Here is a 21,340-nt window from a genome sequence, read left to right as displayed (position 1 = left end):
ATGAGGCAATTAGTGAAGCAATTATTTTTTTTATTAAGTACAAAACACAATTTACAGCAAATAGCATGAACCACATTCCCAAAGCTCTGTTGTGTTTTGACAGCTGAATTCCTGGTAAACCGAGAACATCAAAAGCAGGGCACAGGCTTCCCTTCACATGGAACAAGTTAAATTCAGTAAAACTCAGTGCAACAAAAGCTCGTGGAGCAGCAACAGCCTCAAAGCACACTCTTTCCAATTTAAATTTATTTCAACTTAGCATTAAGCTACTCTTGCTATTTTGGGTTTAAGGGAAATAATACAAACTAAATACTTCTTTTAAAAACTGTAAAACTACTTTTTTGGAAGGCAATTGACAGACTACTGAGGATTTCAACTTCTGTTGGGCAGGCAAGATAATCAGTTTAATGCAGTAATTTATATTCCACCAGACAAAAGGTTCTGTTTGAGAAAAATTTGCTGATTTTGTTAAGAAGAAGATGAATTGTACAGGAGTACTGCAGATATGAAGTACATCTTCAAACTATTTACTGGGAATTAAACTAAAACCTAGGGCCTTCAAATTCCAAAGATTTTTAAATGCTGGAGAATGCAGGCTGTTGTTTCTCCATAGCTGTTTACTGAAGACTGAAGGAAGCATCCTGTTTTCCAGCATGACATGGAAACTGTGGAATAAGCATCTCAAACATTTTTAATGCTGAAAGCATTGAATAAAATAGAACTTGGGCCCAGAACAACAAAAATCCTTCTGTATTTGTACTGAGAAGAGTAAGTACAAAAATCATGGCCAAGTGCTGCTCCAACTTGAGAATGACAGTTTTGACATTCCTGGAAACAGAACAGGAACTTCAAACCACAGTGCTGCTGCAAGGCAGTTCCCACATGAAGGAAGCACAGACTGAGACATTTCAGGGACTGTGTCTACCAAGAGCAATTGCTCCAATATTCCCAGGGGCCCATGCTACCCTACAGCTGAACCTGGTGAAGCTGTGTTTACCCACAATGAGAGCTGGGAGAAAATAAAAACACCACTGTCATTTAAGGCCTTCCAAGAAAAAGCATTTGATTCATGTCCACGCCTGTGAGGCAGAAGAGAAGGGAGTCCCAGACCATCCATGACACGCTGGTCCTGTGCAACGCAGCCATGTGAGAGGGGCCTAGGCCTAGGCCCCATGGCTGCTCCGTGTCCTCATCCCAGAAGAACGCCTGCTTGTTCTGGAACCTGCCCCAGGTCCATCACCAAGACCTAGATTTCTTCCCTGAGTCTCTGTGTCTCAGATCAGCTCAAATGTCCACCATGTCCACCAGAGCAGAGAGGTGCAGCTCAGAGGCAGCCTCGGCCTCCTTGGTGGCTCTGAGGAGCTGCTGCAGGTGTTTGAGTCTGTCTGACAGCGCAGGGCTTTGCTCCAGCTCCGGAACCTCGTGTCCCTCCTGAATCCCAGCCTGGGAAGAAGAAAATGAGATAAGACTGACACTTTATCACAAGATAATTCCCACTACGAGTTTTGCAGCTGCTGCACTCCTCAGAGCTTTAGTTTAGCTGAGAACCACCTTCTCTTACCTCTTGAGCAGCTGTCATGGGACCCTTCACCAAGGGGCAGGCAGCAGCTGGGGTGGAGAGCAGAGACTGGGGGAGGTAGAGAGGAAGACCCAGAAGATCCCCAAGGGGCTCCATGTCCTCAGCTAGATATCTGTGCAGCTGCTCTTCAAACCTGGATGGGAAGGGCAAGATCACCAGTCAGATAGCAGCCTGCTTTGTCCCTGTAACCACTGCATTACTCTAAGAGGTTTTTTTTTTCGGTTTAGAAGCATCTAATCTCCACAGCCATATTCAAAACAATCTGAAGTGCCCCACAGCAGCTATCAAAATCCATCACAGAGGACAGTGGTACAGAAAGGAGCCACACAGACTGAAGAGACTCAACTTATGCAAAGGCAGAAGAGACAAAAACCTCTTGGATCAACCTCAAAAGCTTTAATTATTCATCTTTGTGATCAGTACTGTTATGAACTGACATCCCAGAGAGGACTTTACAGACATTTGTGACACCGGGGGATAAACAGAACACTGTACACACTGTATTAATATGCTTCAGTGCTGGTGGAATCACTGACCATAGAATTTCCAACCATTCCTGAGAACTCAAGAATTTCTACCATCCTGTCCTGTTCCCATGATTTAAGAAGAAATTAGTAGGGAACTGCCCTGATGTGGTTGATGAAAACAGATTGAACTTGAGACAGTCTGGGCTCTTTTCTAGCACAGTTTAACTTCCTATTCCATACAAGTTACAAATTGTTTACAACCCTGGGCTGAAGCTGCAAGGAAAAGATGCCTGCTCTGGGAACTTACCTCTTGTTTTCTATTTTTTCCAGTTGCAACTGTGCCAACAGACACTCCTGGGCCAAGGATGTATCTCTAAATTCATCTGTGCTGGGAATGCTCACTTCCTGAGCTGGCAGCATGCTCATGTCAGAGCCATACTGACCCGGCGCTATACTGTAGGGTGTCTTAAAAGACTTGGGAGATTTTAGTTTTAATCTGAAAGGGGGAGGAAACAAATAACAAACAAAAGCACATGAATAGGTATGAGTGTGTTAATTTTTCCCTATTAGCTCGAAGCTTGGAAATATCAGGGAGTGAGAAGTGATCATCTGGAGAAATAATGGCCTTGTGCCAGAGTCCAACACAGTTTCTCTCGAATCCCACCTGTGGCATGGGATTAGAGAGAAACTAATCTGACAGGAGCATAGGATTCACCCCAAACATCACCCACCAAACAGCAAAGCTGCAACTAAGCTTCCAAGAGGGAAGAGAGTGACTTCCCTTTGAACATGGCTAGCGAAGTGAGCTAGACTTTACATCTCAAATACTTTAATGTCACATAGCTCGAAGGCATCCTTCCCCCTCAACCTATCTAGCATTTTCTCAGACTTGCATTGTTTTCCCTCTATGCTTTGCACAACTCCAAAGCCTCAGCAGCAGGGCATTTTTGGCAGAAGTTAATTTCTACACTTTCAGCACTTCCCAACAAATCCATTTCTCTTAGAGCTGAATAACCTGTACAAATAAAATCTACTTACTACTCTGTTTCAGCACAGCCTTGTATATAATTTTAGGGAGATGTACACAACTAGGCTCTGGGAGGATGCCAAATGCTGATTTTCAGCACTGTGCAGGCCACCTTACCTTTCATGGCCTTGCCGGATCTCCTCCTGTGTTCGCAGCCTGGCTTGATCCCACGAGAAAGGCACAGTGTAGTTCTTTAAGTGCCCCTTGAAGAAGTACACACGAATCTGACCATCTTTACTTACAGCTTCTGTAAATAAATGCAAGCCCAACATTTATCATTTGCACAGGTTCTCTCCTTCAGAAGAAATTCTGAATTCAGAATTTCCTCAGTTTTAAAAAGGCAATTTGAGGCAAGAATGATCACTTTCAAACAGGTATCAAACAGAGTCTGGGACAAACTTAATTAATCAATGGAAGTGATAATTAACTGTGGCAGCCTGCCCTCCCCTGCTGTCATAGCTTCTGAGAGTAACTCTTGGCCTTTGCTTAATGCAAACCTTCTCCCACTGAGAGAGCAGGGCTGAAAGACTCTGACCAGAGCCACATTTGTAGTCAGAGGATTAAGTCAAGCCATAACCAATACTAAATATATGCTCCAAAGGAAGACACATGCAGAATATAGCAAGACCACAGGTGCCTCCCTGCTACACATCACTTGCTGCCGTATGGAAGGGGACCACTGGCAATGTATTAAATACCATCACAAAAGAAGCATCATCCATGCTGCAGGAAGACAATACCTGGAGAAACAGGCAGTTTGGGTGGTTTCCAGTCTCTCAGTTTATGATCAACACAGACTGCCAAGATACAATCCCAAGGGATCTCATCAACAGAAGGTCCATCTTCATCAGAGTTCCCAGCTGTTCTGGTTTTCCAGTTTTGGTAAGTTCTGCTCAGCAGATTCTCTACCTGAGACTGGATCAGTGGTTGAGTGTGGGAAGAACTTGCAATCTCAGAGACATACTGAAAAATCATGTGGCAAACAGGACGCCAAGGAGCTGTGGAACAAAAAAAAAACCCAAAGTAAACTGCAAGAATTTATGACGGAACCAACACTACAAAGGCACATCTTGAAGAACAACATGCTGCCAAGAAGATATTAGAGTATGAAGTACCTACCACCTAAAGGAGGCAGATCTAGGTATGGGATCTGGAAGGACAGCACAGCCTTCTTCAGCCAAGCCAGGTGATCTGGCATGTTCCACTGCAGGTGGGGCAACACCTTGTTACCCCCTGCTTCTGAAAACTCTGTGACAGGCCAAGACAAGTCACAAAGGTGCTCTGAGGATGCCACATCTGACAGGAACTGCAGCACACTGTTGTAGAGCTCTATGATGACCCCAGGTTCCTGGGATGGCAGCCCAGCTAAACGCCTCTCCTTCCAGTCATGGTAGAAACGCTTGCCAAATTCTCCATCGATCCCATCCTCAATGTACTCCTGAAGAGTCTGGCTGCAGAGCTCAAGGGAGGCAGGACACTGGGACACCAGCCAGCCCACAGCTGCAGACACCTACGACACAGAAAAGAGGGAGGGTTGGAAACTGCTCTGCCATGATCAGGCCACAAAGGATTCAACTCTAAGTATGAAAAACACTCTCTAAGAGAATATGCAGCAAAAGGCAGATAAATCAGGTATCATCATACTAATACTTGCAACAAAATTTCTACAGCTAGGTGGCCACAAACTGAATTTCCATGCAGCAGGTTCAGGAAGATACAAAGAAGAGGCTGTTCACATGACATACAGTTATGGAATGTGGAATTCCCTGCTGGAGGATGCTGGAGTTGCCAAAAACTTATCCAGGAAAAATTGGACTGATTCACAGAAATTAGTCCAGGGTGACTGTATCATATCTCATCATGGCAGTCCTTGAAGTGCAGACCTAAGTTGTGAGAGTTTGTGGGGAAGCATCACTCTGGGCTTGTCAGGGAGAGATCTGTATGACAGTATTCATGGACAGACCACGAGAGGTAGAGGCATCTCAGTCCCATCTACCAAGATAGGATAACTCTGGACAATCTCACAGCAGCCAGAACTGCTACAAAGGGTCTTCAGCATTTTAGGACTAAGAGCTTAAGGATAAAAAAGTTTACCCACCACCAGCACTCCTCTGTTGGGCAGCAACACAGGCGGGGTAGACAAGAGTGGGTTTAGGTAATCCATGAATTTTGGTCTCAGTGCAACTTTCAGTATTACTTTTTTTTTTTTTCCTGGTAGCAAATGCCACTGATCTCTGGTCAGTGAAAATAGAACAGTCACAGATAATGGAAAATAATTTCTGTATCTTGCTGTTCTTACCCTTCTGGTGCCTTCTAAGTCGTTGACAGAGCCTGGGAGCTCTACAATGGTGTAGTCTGAAATCAGCTGGGCTGAAATCAAGTCCTGGAGCATCAAACCTTAAAAAATAAGAAAACTCATCATGTACACAGAGAAAGAATACATACCCTTGGACCACATGCTCTGCATTATATTCACTGCATTGCTGCTCTCCTCCATCTCTACCCACAGATTCTCAGGATCAAATATTGTACATGAAAGAAAACTGGAAGCTAAAACTGGTGAGCTCTTAAGGCCTCAAGATTTTTAGGAAAGCTCTGGGACATGCTGTACTTCACAGCCTTTCCCTTTACTGGATGCTGTAACTGAGTGGCTGCACTAGCCTCAACACTTCTACTAGGGGCAGCCCTAAACACGCCTTGTTTCAAGACACAAAAACCATTACATACCATCTTCTACTTCTTTCTCCATGGCGTCCTCTTCCTGACCTGGGACTAGAACCACCAAGGGAACTATGGGGCGGAAAGGTTTGGCCTGAAGCAGCTGTTTCAACTGCAGCAAAGCTGAAAGCCAGTAAATATCATCTTCTGCAATATCATCGCTCCTAACTCGGGGGGGTAAGAGAAGAACAAGGCCACTGGTCCCAAGCAAGTCCTTTTGTGTCTCAGCCATATCAAGCTCTGAGTCAGAGAGCGCACCATGTGCCACCTAGACAGGCAACAAAGATGACAACAGTAATGTAGCTAAACAAAGCTATTTCCACACCAAAATCTGAAGTTTATCATCACTGCCATTCAGCTTTGACATCCTTTTCCAGAAGCTCTGCACAACCTAAGACAACAAGCTGTTGTCAGGCCAACATGGATGTGTCTGATAGATGAACTGAGCACAGAAGTGCCTTCAGCACCCACTCTGGGACCAGGAGCTGATGATTCAGGTTCTATTACTGCAGGTATTTCTCAGCTGATTTAAATCAAAGAAAAAAAATCCATCTTTTTTCAGACCTTTTCAACAACCCCATCCTGCCCAGTATCATTCCCCTCCATCTGACAGGACATAATATCCACTGGAAAAGAGCCCACCCTGCTTAGAGCCATGCCTCTTAGATACCATAAAGTTGTTCTCACCTACCTTTATACACACACTGACTTTAATGCTTCTGCTCCCCTGCATGCCAGGAGAACTAAATAACGTCAGTGTTTGAATTTTGCCTTCTGTATGTGAAGCATTTTTCTCATAGCTCTTGTGTCCCATAAACTTGGCTTTCAACCAATCCATCAGTATCCTAGCAAACAAAAAAGAGAGCTTTGGGGGGTTTTGTTGTCAAAACTGGCATTTTAGGGTTTTAGTATCAGCACCTCTAAGAGACCACCATCTACCATAATCTTATACATTCAGATTATGATAAACAGTCCTAATAGCTAGCTATAAATTTTAATGAAATTATTATCTATCAAGGTTTTGTTGTCAGTATGAACAAAGGGAATTAGACAATGTTAAAAAAATATAGATCACTGTGATAAATTACAGCTATATTGTTTAGAGTGCTCTGCAGAGAAGAAAAACAAGCTGGAAATTTGACATGGTACAAGCAAAATTACATCAAGGACTGTGTATTACTAATCTTCTACCTATATTAAAACAAGTCCACCCTGTTTGAGAAAGGGATCCAACAACCAACTCTTCAACATACCTATTGGGATCATCCTTACAATATTCATTATCATTGGGCAAAACCAAGAGCGCCTTCCAAAAAACCTGTTCTTGTTGAACTGGAATATGTTCTGTGATTAATGAGATGAGATCCAGGGGAGTCCAAGCTAAATCACTTAAAAAGAGAGAAAGCAACTGGTGAAAAGATCCACCCCAGGCTCTTTCCCACCTGAGGAATGCCTGTCTTGCACTGAACAAGTTACAATACTGTAAGTAGTGACCAGGTAATTCATTAGATCTGTTGCTCATCCTTCAGGAACTGCAGCTGCTAAACCTGACACATGAGCCTGGGGATTTCAGGAGCACATGTGTACTGCTTCATTTTCACAGTGACCCAACACACACCCAGGCCACTGGACTGCATGAGGACCCATAGGAAGCCAGACCTCCAGCTGCACTTCAAACATCTCAATAAATATTTTCCAACTACAATCCAGGTCACTGATACATCATTTACTTCTCTCCCCCCATAGCCTATCCCAGGACGCATCTCATACAGGTGCAAGGTCACACCCCACTCATCCTTAAAATTTCCTTAATATTAAATTAATAAATTAAAATTAATTTTCTTAAAATTAAAAAAGATCCTTAAAATTACACCCAGGAGGGTTATCTGGCCCAACACCTTCATTAGTTTAGTGGAAGGTATCCCTGCCCATGGCAGGGGGACAGACAAGGAAAAATAATCTTTATGGCACTTTCCAACCCAAACCGTCCTATAGTTCTATGACCTTCCTGATCCCCTTTTTCCAAAATAATCCCAGAAGCAGGGCTGCAAGTGGACATTCAGACATGGTTAGCCATACCTTTTGGTCATTTCTGGTATCTCTGACATGTCTGCTGCAGCTTGCTTCTAAAGAAAACAAGAACCAAACCCCAGCCTACCTTACCAATTGTTGGTAGAAGTGCTGAACTTTAATTTCATGCACTGTCTTGTTCCTCAGCAAGTTCAATCTGGAAACAAAATATTGGTGGATGTATTTTTTTGGTATAAAACAGGTACTTTAAACAAATCTAGGAACTGAGGCCTGGGAAAAATACTACAGAGGCCTCAGAATGTTGCAGTTAGTTAGCAGAAGAATTTATTTGGATTTTCAGTCTTGGTGATGGCATTTGTGGAGAAAGTCTTTTGGAAGCTATTTAAGAATAATCAGTTCTGCAAACCCACTAACATTCACAGTGGAAGAATTTTGGTAACTTATCATCCAAAAATCAACCAGATTGCCAACTGATGTCACTGGAAATATCCTTACCTCGTGCAAGAGATGCCCAGCTTTCCTCCATTCCCCAGGTTTACAAATCTCTTGCACAAGTTCTCCATGGCTATAGGCCACTCTGCACTGGGGGACAGTGCTTTCAGTTGATGTTTGGAATCCAAGCCACAGGGAGCAGCTGGAAATGCCCTCATCTGACGTTTCAACTTTGCCCGAGCTGCCACTGCTTCCCTCCACCTTTGGAAGAGAACAGATAAATAGGTCACATTCATGAACTCCTCTGCAGACCTCTGTCACCAGACATTTGTATACTGAACACCACAACAACCATGACACACTGAACTTATGTGCAAGAAAACCAGTGATCGCAGAAAGAATATAAGGATAAACTATTACAAGTTTCTAGATGGAATGAAGCTGGAATCTCTTACCAAGCTCATTACCTGACTACAACAAGGTGTGATTCCCCTCCCCACGTACAGTGAATTAGCAAAGGCTGGTACTAAGACTGTAAGGTCTACCCTTATCATGGACATAAAACATAAAAAGCTGTCTCAAAAAGAACACAACCAGACAGCGGTAGTTCCATCTCTATTAACTGCTCCATGCCAATGCTCCCAAGAGAAGCAGCCGTGCCCCAGCGTGGTAACTCACCGTTGTAAGTATTTGCAGAAACACTGGAGCTCCTGAAGGGTTTCCTTGGCAATGTGGAAAATCTCATCCTCCAGAAAGAGCTTCGTGAAGTGGCCACACACTTCTTCTGAACATCGGGCAATCCGGGCTTGCCGGTCTCTTTCTAAGGCACATCTGGTTCCAAATAAAACAAACCAAGACTGCTCAGGTGAAGACCTCCAGCAAATGCCAATTCAATGGGCTGAGATGCAAAGTCCAAGAAAAGTCCATGACATTTAGGAAACCCTTGGGAAATCAAACTACAGCATGCAGCATGTTGTACATACCTTAACTCACTGGTTGAAGATTCTTTGACACCCTCCTTTATTACTTCTTCCATTAATTCCATACCCAGCAACTGGCTCAACTGCTTTATTAACTCTTCTCTTTCCTGCTTTTGCCTGGAAGAACAGAGAAAATATTTACACAAGTGAAAAAATTTACACTGGCAAACCTGGTGCTTAGTTAGAGAAGCACTACACACAGTACCAAACAGCTTAATTGGCCTAAAATTATTTCTCACTATCTGGTTTCTAAATAATCAGCTTAGTGTGAAGCCAAGTTTCCCTCAAAAACACAGAGTTCCTTAAGCAACCTAATCTAGTGAGTGGCATCCCTGCCATCGTCTGGGAACTAGATGATCTTTATGATGGTCCTTTCCAAACCAAACCATCCTAGGATTCTGTTTATTCTTACCCCAATAAGCTACAAAAAAGTAGCTCACACACAAGTAAAAGTTCCTGCATACAGCAGATACATGTCCCTCTCTAGAAGCTCTGAGTAAATTAAAGTTTCTAAAATTCCCACCCACCATTTTTACCATGGCTCTGATGCAACCAAAATGCTAACCAGCAGATCACCCAAGAATGCAGAGGGGAACCCTGCCTGCACAATCCCAGGAGAGTTCAAGGTGACACTTGTTCTGCCACTGTGGCAGAAAGACACAGGGCTTGAGCAGAGGCACAAAGACTCAGGCTGGCATCAGCTGTCCTTATGTAGTCTGGGGTGTGCCCAACCCACCCTGCTCCACAGCCAAAGCCGTGCCTCACCTCTCCTCCTCCACTCTGCGCCGTTCCTCTTGGACACGCTGCCTTTCCACACTGAGTATGTTTCCAGCCATTTCTCTGAGAATCTCCCCCACCACCTCAGTCACAACTTCCTCCATGGTGGCCTCTGAGGCACTGTACAGAAACAGCAAATCTCTTCTCAAAGCCAGAATGTTTTCATTCAAAGCCCCAGGTCTATGATTTTCTCAGGTTTTTTTCACCTTTTCACCTTGCCCTCTTGTGGTGGGTTGACTCCAAACATTAATTGGCCAAGCACCCACACTGACACTGGCTCACTCCCCTCCCCACACTGGGACAGGGAAAAAAGCAGGAATAAACAGGAAAACTTATTGATGCAAATAAATACACTGTAATACAGAAAGACAAAATCCCCAGTCCCCCATCAAGCAAAGTAAATGCAGCCAGTCATCATTTCCCATGGGAAGAGCAATACACAGACATGTCCACCCTGAAAGCCACAAATCTCCAATGCCTTCCTCTAAACCAGTTTTATTGCTAACCATGACATCAATGGAATGGACTTTAGTCAATCTGGGTCAGCTGTCCCCCCATTCAGCAATTATTAAACAGTGGTGGAATAACAAATGTTTGGGTCACATCCCACATCTATGACTCTACTGACTGCCCTGGAGAAGAAATTTGTCTGAAGCAGAGAAGCAGCCAGATCTGGACTTGTTCCTCTTGTCCCCCTTTGGGCACCTTGCCTTCCATGACAGAGGTTTCTTGCCAGGCAAAACTTCCAGAGGTTTGGGTCACAGCCTTCCTTTAGGCTAGAGCTGGGATGTGAGAGACATCTCAAGAAAGGTCTGCTTTCCCTTCCACTGCATCAGTAACATGGTCTCCATCACAGACATGGCAGTGCTTAGTTTTACCATCTTTACACATGGTGCTGCTATGGCAAGGGGCAGCTGTGGTGACAGACGCCAGGAGAACTTGAAAGAAACGCTCTTTACCAGATGGCAGCAGCCACGTAAGCAGCTCCTACTCTGCCGACTTCTTTGCACTCTCCTTTGAGGACATCATGCACCAGCCCGTCCACCACTTCGGCAATGTCCTGCAACACAGCAGAGGAAGCAGCTGAACCAAGGTGCAGTCCTTCTCAGGAGTAAACTGGGAGTAAGGCTCTCCAGCCTTGCATAACTGACTAATTCACAGCAGCATCTGTATTTCTGTTTACAGACTGAGCCAACTTAACCAAACACAACAGCCTGCAGACTTCAAACAATTAAACTATGTAAAAAGTTAGTAACAGCCCAGAAACAAAAGCAGATTTTTGCACTAAATATGGGCAAATCAATTCAGGAAACCATAACTGAGAAGAGACTCCTATTTTCTTAATTTAGACTACCATTCTACCTGACTTAATTCCAAATTATCAGGCCTACACTTCACTGAAATTTGCCATTATCTAGGTAGAATATGGCAACTGTACTGTGCAAAGCAATGAGACACTGAGACTAGTTGAGCATCAGCACACAAAAACTTGCGTGGGAGGGAGAAAAACAGCCCAGGTAGACAGGGTATGTATTCGAGACCTAGCATTAATGGTCATGTACCCACAGGAAGAAGCTTTGTCATGTCTCATTTGACATACACGCATGTTCCAGAAAAATGCAATACCCTAGGAACTTGGTTGCCTTTTGTTCTATTTCACAGGTCTTTCACAAATATTTCCTGAAGGGTTTAGATTTCTTACCATGTCCGAGTAGCTAGGCTGAGGCTTTGAAGGGGAAGGCTCAGGCTGTGCAGCAGGCTGGGAGATGGGCTGTGCAGAGGGCAGGATTGGCACCAGCTGACGAGGCAACAGTGAGGGCAGAAGATGAGGCGGGGGCTGGACTCTCACTGCTGTAGCTTCTAAATCCACACCTCTGCTTTCCACTCTTCCTTCTTGGAAGGGAAGAGGAGAAAAATTAAGGAAACCAGATCAGTCACAAACAGAAGCCAATTTTATCTTCAAAAAGCTGGCTTGTCTGATAAAACTCAGCAGGTCATAAAATAAATCTGTAACAGCAGCTTATTGCCTTAAAAATGTATCATCAAAACTAATTTACATTTATGAATGTTTTATACAAAATATTTTAACATTTAATTGCACATTACCCCCAGTACCAAGCACGTGTATTTCTAACACAGCAACTGTTTTAAGTCAGGCACATCTGGCACCTATACACACTATCTGTACTTCCAGCAAGGACAGAAAAGCACACATTCAGCTAACCTGAAAACTGACATGTTTATACACACAGTGGCAAGAAACAGCTGCAAATAAAAAAAATGCAAACTGCAAAGGGAAGTTGGTTTTTTGAAGCAGTTAAACATTTGTTATTTCACTTATGCTGGCAAAATTTGGCTCAACTGAGAATTTCCTGAATTGGGAAATATATTTTATTATCAATAAGTATTGATAAAAATTTATTGATTAATAAAAAATAATAAATTAGTTTTTGGTTATTCTTGGCTTTTATAGGCATCAGGCTGTTCTCAGCTTTTATAGATTCATAAATACACATCAGCAACCTGGTCTAGTGGAAGGTGCCTCTGCCATGTTAAGGGTGTTGGAACTTCAGAAGCTTCAGGCTCCCTTCCACCTCAAACCATTCTGCGATTCTCTTATGATTTAAATTGTAATCCTTTCATTACATCTAAATTTCCATGCAGTTTCAACTTCTGAGCCACAGAGCTTCTGCTGTGTACAATAAGCCTGCTCACAGAGCTGCCTCAACAGTCTATTCTAAGCAGTACCTAAAACGTAGGTTTGCCCTCACCTGCTGCTTCCACACTGGGTTTTTGGCTACTGCCGGCCTGATCCATGGAGGTGCTTCCACCAATGTACTTGTTCTGCCCGTTGAAGCTGGAAACAGGCACATGGTGGGGCACCGGGGGCAAGGGCCCCCCATTCACAACCTCCCCAACAGAGACAGCGAGCTTCTGGCTGACAAATGGAGATTTCCGTGGTTTGGGTAATCCGTCTGGCTCCAGGAAAGCCGAGCGATTCAGCTCTACATAACCCCTGGGGAAAAACAAAAGTAACAACCGGCGTAAGTCCTCAAAGCTCCAGTTACCTACAGGCTTTCACTTCTGAAACTGTTTCGAAACAGAATGTTGAGAGGAATAGATGACTGACCGGCATTCCTCGAGGATTTTTTTTTCTTTCCCAGTCTCTCAAAATTCCAAGTTTGGATGAACATACCTTATAATGCATGGATTTTCATGGCAGACACTTATCTGTAATTTGCTGTCCTCCAACACCCTCTAACTGCTGATTTGCACGGTTCAGCTTCATCCCACCCTACAGGCATCACTATAATGCCAGTTTCCCATGAAGCAGAACTGTGTCCTTATTTCCTGCGGAGACCCATCCCCTGTTCTTGGCCTCTTCTTTCTCTGTTTCCAACCTTCAGGAGCCGCTCCCCCGTATTAGCCCTTTGTTTGGCTAGCACCCGCCAGGCATCATTTTCCTCACACTTACCCCTCTGATACACTCAGGCCATAGTAACTTATAAAATCTGTTGCCTCCTCACAGTCTTTGAACAGCAGCATGCGGACCAGGTGGTCCAAGGGGAATGCTGTACTTCTCTGGGTGCTCACAGTGTAGGCAATATTGAGGGATTTCAGACCATCCTTACGAATCTGGAGGAAAAGAAAAAGCATGCAACTACTAGGAAAGAACCCAAAATTAACTATAAAGCATACAATAAACATGAGAATCACGTTTAAATACACCAATACTTTGTCATCAAGTTTCCACACAAACAATTATTTAGAGTTGCAACTTTCTTTTTAAATTCTATGTGCTTGCTTTCGAGTTTCTGTTCCTCTCTCATAGTATTTGTTTTGTGCATATCCCTCTGTGATCCTTGTGCAGAAAAAACACTTTGCAAGGTCTTCTGAAAGTGCAGACTCATATTTACTTTGCAAGACTCTCAGGCCTGCATCTCTGCCTCCCAATTATGTTTCAGGGTAATATTTATTTGTACACAATTACAAGAAAAAAAAAAAAAGAACATTTCAGTATTTGCCTTTCATATCACAGCAGAAAGGTCCTGATAAATTTTAACACTTCTAAAGAAGCAGTAACAATATTATTTTAGGGCTCAATAGCTACTAAGTTTTCTGCTGATTTCTCCCCAAAATCTCAGACTGTCTTACTCATTACTACTTTAAAAAACACCCATCTGTTTTTTTCTCACCTGGTTGAAATAACAGTGTAAGAGGCAGGCATTCAGATAGGAAGCTGCTTGCACAAGCTTAAAAAACCTCACAAAATTGTTGCTGTTTAATGCAGCAAAAGCTTGAACTGCGAATCTAACTTCAGGTGAGTTTCTAACCTCTGGATGAAACTGCTGAACTTCTCTGTGAAGACAAAACACAAGGACAAAACTTTTGCTTCAGTATTAATAATCACAACTCAACAGCAACCTGTAACAGCATGGAATTAAAATCAGGAGCATTACAATTTGTCTGGATTTAATCCTAAACTCAATTTTTCCCAGAGGTAAAGAGAGAAAGCAAGTGACGTCTTGTTCTCACCTCAGAATATCACCCTTGTTGAGATTCAGCAAGACATTATAACCTCGGAACTCTGCTTCACTCTTGCAGTAAATCCCCTTGTTAGCCAAGTCCTGATACATCTCCTTCAAGCTCTGCAGGCATTTAGTCAAGTTCTCATTGTTGATTTTGGCATCAAAGGAGGACATGGGCTCTTCACACATGTGGTGAGCACAGTGGATGTGAAAGCGAGTGCACTTCTCAATCAGAGACACCATCAGTGGGTTGCAGAGGTGTTGCTGGGTTATATCCTAACAGAATGAAAAATAATGCATTACATGTATTTTTAAACTAGTTGAAGAACACAGTCACCTGGCACCACCTCAGGAAAACCTATTTCACTGTGGTTTGAGTCACTCTGCAATTCAAAATGTTTCAACAACTTTCTTTTTGATTTCTTTTTTTCAATCATGATGGGATCTTTAGCTTTTTATCACCAAGTATCTCCATCCACAGTGCTCACCTTTCTTATTCCACGAGTTCTGTTCCAGACAAAGTCATACCATTCTCGGTAGTTTCCTTCTCCTTGATCCATAATATTTGTCACTAAATAGTCCATGGTCATGCTCAGCACCTCAGAGGGTCTCAGCTCATGGGGCAAAGGTTCCTCCTGATCTGCTGAAGACCTGCTATATTCCTTGATTGCTGCTGCATGATCCACCTACAAGAGGTGAGGAAGAGACTCAAAACCCAAGAAGTACGTACAACTTCCCAGCAATAAAGAGGATTTCATCCTTCCATCCTTGAACTTCAGTAAGGAGAAGACTATTGAAGTGTTGACTTAGTCTCAAACTCATAACCTTTAAGACAACGCACAGCTATAATTACATATAATACATAATTATAGCTTTAGAATTATAGTTCTAAATAACTTAATAGAAGACATGACAGAGTGAAAAAGCAAATCTTATTTTCCAATGGGGAAGTGAAAGGTAATAATTAAACAGCCTACAGAATTTTTGCACCTGAATTACCCCTGCAATCAGCTAAACAATACTAACAGCTCCAATGAGCATCAGGCATACTGATATCCTGTAAATCTCATACCTTGTCTGTTCCTAGGAGCAATTCAAAGATGCTGAGCTGGTTTCTTGTCTCTCTCATGTAACGCTCCTTTTCAGGACACATATCTGGGCAAGTGCCAACAACAGCTTTTGCTTTGCCAAGATCAGTCCTTTTTATTCGAGCTGAAAAAAACCCCCAAAAACAAACAGAAATAATTGAACAAACACCAAACAAACTCTTGGGCTTTGGGGTTTTTCTTCACAATAAGCTATTACCCAATGTGTCAAAACAGCTCTGAGCATGCAAGGCTATATTATATACAGTCATATAGTCAGAAATGCACATGGATGGGGTTCTCCCCACTCTGAGGTCTGTCCAAGTATTGCACAATTGCAAGTTTTGCTGAAAAGACGGAAGCTTTTAAAAGATACCCAATGTTTTGTGTCCTCAGGAACAACAATTTCAAATTTCTGCATAGAGAAGAAGTTTGTCAATAATAAAAATAAGATCTTCAATTTAGAAATAGGATCAGTTTTGAAACTGCAAGAACAGCATGGAAGGTGTTACAACCACCACTGTGAAACAAAAGGACATTTCTTGAAATAATTCTCAGCTGTGTAATAGTTTGAATTTGGAGAAATACTAGAGACATTGCCACAAGTTGCTCAGAGAAGCTGTTGTAGCCCCACCCCTGGAAGTGTTCAAGGCCAGACTGCATGGGGCTTGAAGCAATCTGGGATAGTGGAAGGTGTCCCTGCCCATGCCAAGGGGGTGGGACTGGATGGGCTTTAGGGTCCCTTCGAACTCAAACAACTATGTGGTTCTACAAAATGCAGTTAAGGCTTTGGGTAATTTTCTTTAAAAGAGTCTGTAGAGATGCAAATCTCCCTATGTGCCCTCCTTCACAGAAGATGGACATTCTGCCCTTCCCAAGACATAGGATGTGAAGTAAGTAAAACAGATCTGTGTGTTTCCCAAGGAAAAAAAAAATCCAGAAAATAATACACTAAGAGAGTATTTTATAAGCTGTTCCACATTAAACTCTCTTTTAAGCCATTTCCATAATATCACAATAGCTTTGCCATAAAACCCAAACACTTTCTTCTTCCCAGCAGAGAAGCAGATGTCATACTCATTAACTTAGGATAATTACCTTGTCGCATGATTTTGTCCCTCTGGTCCAAGAGCCTATATCTCTCTTCAGATGTCTCAGCCACCAATCCCACCAGGTTACTGAGAGATGATGGCGAAGTTCCCAAGCCCTCTGAGCTCTGCCCTTCAGTACTGGAATCAAACAGCTCTGCTTCAAACTGCAGCACCTTTCGAAGGCCAGGCTTCTTTGCTGGAGAACTAAATAAAGAAGACTTTTTTATCAATAATAATACATTAGTGCATGCCCTGGTATTAATCAGTTCACTGCTCTTTAGGATGACAATATCTGTTCAGCTGAGTATTTTGTTCACAGGGAAGTGTGAAACTGTATGGATGTGTCGAGCTAACACCAACACCAGGAGTTAATCTGGTTAAACCTGGTTAAATCCTCAGCACTGCCCTGACAATGCTGCCAAGAGTTCTGGTACTGTGGAGAAAGTCCTAACAGAAAAGGTATTACTGAAAGTATCATAGAGGGGACAGAAATGGATAGCTCTTGTAGCATTTTGCATCACTATGGCACAGGAGCTTGTATTTTAAGCTAGGAACTGGCTTGCTGGTGTGGAGACAAACCTGATGTGCTTCCTATGGCAACAGAGATTATTTAAAGATTTTACAGGGTCAAATACAAACATGCTTTTTAAAACAAGGGACAGTGATTCCTTCAGAACATATTACTAATTTTATAGTTATATGACTACACATACTAAATTACTTTTGTCAGACAACATACAGCATTGAGGTGTCACAAAGATTACAACCTTGCCATTTCTGTGACTGCCACAAACCAGGAAGACTGTTCGCTTGAAGTGAGAAAATGATCCAAACTATTCCAAAAAGGAGACTCATTCCACAGAACTCTAATTGTCTCCTAGGGAAACTGCCTGTGTGAGAAGCTCATTGAATCATGACCACAGTGTCATCACTGCTTGGTCCTAGTTGGGCTCTGCACTTTATGTTCACTTCCCTCACGCCTCATACCGCAGGTACTTTTATGAACAAAATCCAGAGATCAAAGTAAAAGACCCTAATAAGCCGTTAAGAGTATCTTTCTGACAAAGCATGAGAGCTGAGTGCTTCTAATTCAGAAGCATTCTACACCAGAAAAGAAGGTAAGCAGCCTCCCTGAAGAGAAAGCGACTATTTCACACACAGTGATCACCATTTTTCTCCAAGCTCCCCTTTTCCTGCCAGGTGGATTCCCAGAGGAGAAGACATACCTTCTCCCAGGCATGACACTGCTAGCAGAAGATCTTACTAAAGGTTTTCTAAGAGGGGAATGCTGATAGCTTTGCTCTTCACTGCTTTGCCTTCCTTCATCTTCACCTGCTTTCTTCTCCTTGGAAGAAAATTCTCTTTTTGCTGGACCTGAAATGACACATAAATATGAAAGCAGGTACCTGCCAAGCAGTTTAAGCAACAACTCTTTCTTGACCCCATGGAGGTGGTGATGAAAATTAAGACTCTCAGATTTGTACATGTATGCAAAACTTCCAAAACAACTTGCACTAGGAGGTACATCAAGTTTCCACCAATTGCTATCAAGGTCATTGCTCTATAAAGAGTAAGTATTTTCCAAGACAGTATCACTTAGCAGTAACTGTAATTTTCAGTAAATGAAGTGTGATCCTCAACTAAATCACAGGTCTCTCAGGATGTTTGTGATATAATCAAGTCATAACTCCCTATGGGATATCAAACCCATTTCACCTCCATAAATCACAATTCCAAGTGCTCCTACTGAAAGTATTTATTTCATATACCCAAGTTTAGGCTCAGGTCAACATGAGTTAACCCATGCAGGAAGGGAGAATTTCTTCTTCCGGAGACAATTTTTCTACAAGCTGGATTTCTTAAACCCGCCCAGAATACATATTTCAGAATGCTACCACACATGCTGCCACATACATAACACCACAATAAAATGGTGTTATGGCAAAGAAGTAGCCCTAGAGCTGCTGCTTCAAGATCTTAATTCTCAGGGAGACAACTTGGCAGCTGTTTGTTTTCTGAAAGGCAAGGCTGTGGCTGGTCAAAGCTGAGCTGAACCATCCATCTGCTGGCAGCTGAAGTGCATTCCCAGGCTAGGATCTCACAAGCATACACACTGCACTCATGGAGTTAAAAAAAGGGAAGCACTTGACATTGTAATTATTTCCCCTGGAGACTGAACAATGTCCTCCTGCCCTAATCCCAAGCAGTGTCTGGAATCCAGGTTTCCCACTTCTAAACTCTGAAGGTTGTTCTCTTTTTTGATTCAAACAGTGTCTAACTATCAATGCACAGAGTAGCAACCTCAGCAGACACTGCAGAGATTCTCAAGACACTTTCCTTAGGTTGGTTCTCAGAACCTTTTCCTGAAAGCTGGAAGTCCACCTGCCAATCCATTCATTGCCTGAGGCAGGCAGCCAGGCATTTCAGACTGGGTTTCCTTACATCCCCAAAGAACATCCTACTTCTGGACAGAAGCACAAAGCTAAACATCACCATATTGCTGTGGTGTGACTGCATTAAGGATTCAACCATGGTATCTCATACTGGAAGATAATTAAGGTATCCTCAGAATATCAGGGGAAAAAAGAGCAGCTGGCATGCTATTTATAAATCATCCAGTAGTCTGGAAACACAGACTTACTTGTTTTCTTCTTTTGCCAAAATGTAACTATATCTTTGTGCAACTCTTTTGCTTTTTTCCTGGCAAGAACTGCAGAGGCCTGAAATAAAACAAAAGCACAGCATGGAAACCTATTGGTATCACAACACTGAAACACACAGTGAAGTTTTTGCCACAGAAACATTTACCTATTGCCAAAAAATTCTGTTTGGTGTGTTTTAACCTCACTTAAGACCTACACACAATCAGCAGAACCACAAAAAAGTGATGCTTTTCTACAAACAAGAGACCAGGTTTCATCAGTGCTGGACCCACCCTGAGCACCCAGATCTGTGTCTTTTTTCATAAAATCAGAGACTGGTATGGGTTGCAAGGGACCTGAAAGACCAATCAGCTACACCCACCTGCCTTGAGCAGGGACACCTTCCAATAGACTAGGCTGCCCCAAGCCCCAGTCAGCCTGGCCTCGGACACTTCCAGGAATGGGGCAGACACAGCTTTCCTAGGCAACCTGTGCCAGGGCCTCATCACCTCCAAGTAATTTCTTCATAACATCTAAACCCTCTTTTAGTTTACACTGCTTCACCTTGTCCTCTCCCAGTCTATCCCTGTAAGAAGTTGTTTTCCCTCTTTATTGTAAGCCCCCTTTAGACACCGGAAGGGGCTCTAAGGTATCCCTGGAGACTTCTCCAGGATGAACTCTCCCAAGAGTTATGCCACTTCTGATACTCACATGATCAAAGAAGTGGAGAACCGCCATTTTTTTATTACGCCTGGTCATGATACGACGAACTTTTACGAACTGGCCAAAGTGTTTTTCAAGCACAGTCCTGTCGTTGAGGTAGTCAGGGATGTTCTTGCACTGGACAGCCGTCAGCTCGGAGGCTGGCAGGCCCCCCAGCCCCTCCGTGCTCTCACTGCCGCGGCTCCGGCGAGCAGGGGCGGAAGGGGCCGCATCTGTGACGAGAAAGAACACGACAGCAGTCAGCAAGCGGGGAGACTCCCAGGCGGCCCGGTTTCCCCACCAGACCCCCACCCACCTTCTCGAGCGGGCTCCCGGGCCTCGGCCGGCGGCGGCTCCTCGGCGGGTCCCCGCTCGGCCTCGGGGCCGTCCCCGCGCTCCCGCTGCTCGCGGGCCTGGCTGCGTAGCAGATCTTCCAGCGTGCGACCGAACAGGATCCCACCGCGGGACCGGCTCAGCATCACCGCCCGCTTCTCCGGCGGTGCCGCCGCTCGCCCGCCCGCCGCCGCCGCCCGCCGTGGCGAGCGCTCCCGCTCCTCCTTCCGCTTCAGCCCCTTGGACGGCGGCTCCCCCAGATCCTCCGGCAGCACCCTCAAGCCTCTCTCTTCCAGCCGTCCCAAAGCGGCGCCGGGACGCGAGAACGAGAAAGGCTCCCGCGCCCCCGCCGCCTCGGGGCCCGTATCCGACGCGAAGCCGAAGGGCGACGAGAAAGCAAAGGCGGAGGCGGCGGCAGCCGGGCCCTTCTCCGCCTCACCGCCTGACGGCGGCTTGAAGGCGGTGGCGCTCTCAGGCGCCTTGAAGCGGAACTCGGGTGCCGCGAAAGCGCCGCCGCCGCCGCCCGATGCTTCGCTGGAGATCGGGAAGCCGCTCAGGCTGGTGGGCGGCCTGAAGCTGAATCCCGCGTTCCCCGCAGGAGCCGGCGCCTGACCCAACGCGTAGGGCGGCGCGAAGGTGGCGGCGGGGGCGAAGGGGAGCCCGGCGGAGCCGCCGCCCTGGCCGAACACGGCGGGCTGCCCGAAGCGCAGCGGCGGCGGGAAGGAGGGCGGGCCGCGGAACGGGCCCCGCGCCGACATCGCTGCGGCGGCAGCCTCGGACCACCGGGCGAAGCGGGCCCCGCATGCGCGGTGGGGGGAGGCCCTCGCCATGGGGCGGAGTCCAGTGCAAAAGTGGGCGCGGCTACGGCGGCATCAGGACAGTAGGGGGCAGTGAGACGGGTGGGAGCGGCGTTGTGGGCGTGGTTATCGCGCGTTCTTAGTGGGCGG

General features: G+C 44.6%; 1 protein-coding gene across 2 annotated transcripts; it reads right to left on the bottom strand.

Moving 5' to 3' along the window:
• Positions 1-13: 13 nt before the first annotated feature.
• Positions 14-21,233, bottom strand: MCM3AP (minichromosome maintenance complex component 3 associated protein). 2 transcript variants are annotated; one of them, XM_023930499.2, is made up of 28 exons: positions 20,377-21,233; positions 20,070-20,293; positions 19,358-19,436; positions 17,943-18,090; positions 16,724-16,920; positions 15,613-15,752; positions 15,029-15,226; positions 14,548-14,816; positions 14,208-14,370; positions 13,487-13,647; positions 12,783-13,027; positions 11,714-11,904; positions 10,971-11,071; positions 10,000-10,131; positions 9,238-9,351; positions 8,933-9,085; positions 8,318-8,515; positions 7,950-8,018; positions 7,045-7,179; positions 6,483-6,636; positions 5,801-6,059; positions 5,373-5,470; positions 4,193-4,583; positions 3,814-4,071; positions 3,191-3,320; positions 2,354-2,542; positions 1,562-1,712; positions 14-1,443 (listed from the first exon to the last, which is right to left on the bottom strand). In XM_023930499.2, exons 1-28 carry the CDS (start codon positions 21,221-21,223, stop codon positions 1,285-1,287), a joined length of 5,553 nt encoding a protein of 1,850 aa, XP_023786267.2. In that variant the 5' UTR covers positions 21,224-21,233; the 3' UTR covers positions 14-1,284. The 2 variants fall into 2 exon arrangements, with proteins under 2 accessions (XP_023786267.2, XP_086754941.1); XM_086898815.1 differs by having other exon boundaries at positions 11,714-11,901; positions 20,377-21,203.
• Between the last annotated feature and the right edge of the window lie 107 nt (positions 21,234-21,340).

The sequence above is a fragment of the Cyanistes caeruleus genome, chromosome 7, assembly GCF_971803275.1.
Source record: "Cyanistes caeruleus chromosome 7, bCyaCae1.hap1.1, whole genome shotgun sequence".
In the NCBI taxonomy this organism is placed as follows: Eukaryota; Metazoa; Chordata; class Aves; order Passeriformes; family Paridae; genus Cyanistes; species Cyanistes caeruleus.
The sequence above is the reverse complement of the archived record's forward strand: the minus strand, read 5'-3'. Positions and strand labels throughout refer to the sequence as shown.

Bases quoted from the DNA above. Each gene is read 5' to 3' on its own strand.
- MCM3AP (XM_023930499.2), bottom strand. From the start codon at position 21,223: ATGGCGAGGGCCTCCCCCCACCGCGCATGCGGGGCCCGCTTCGCCCGG. The intron at 11,072-11,713 runs GTAAGAAATCTA...GCTGTGTTGCAG, and splicing joins AGCCTAGCTACTCGGACATG to GACATTGCCGAAGTGGTGGA. The intron at 10,132-10,970 runs GTAAAGAGCGTT...GTTTCTGTACAG, and splicing joins TACGTGGCTGCTGCCATCTG to TGCCTCAGAGGCCACCATGG.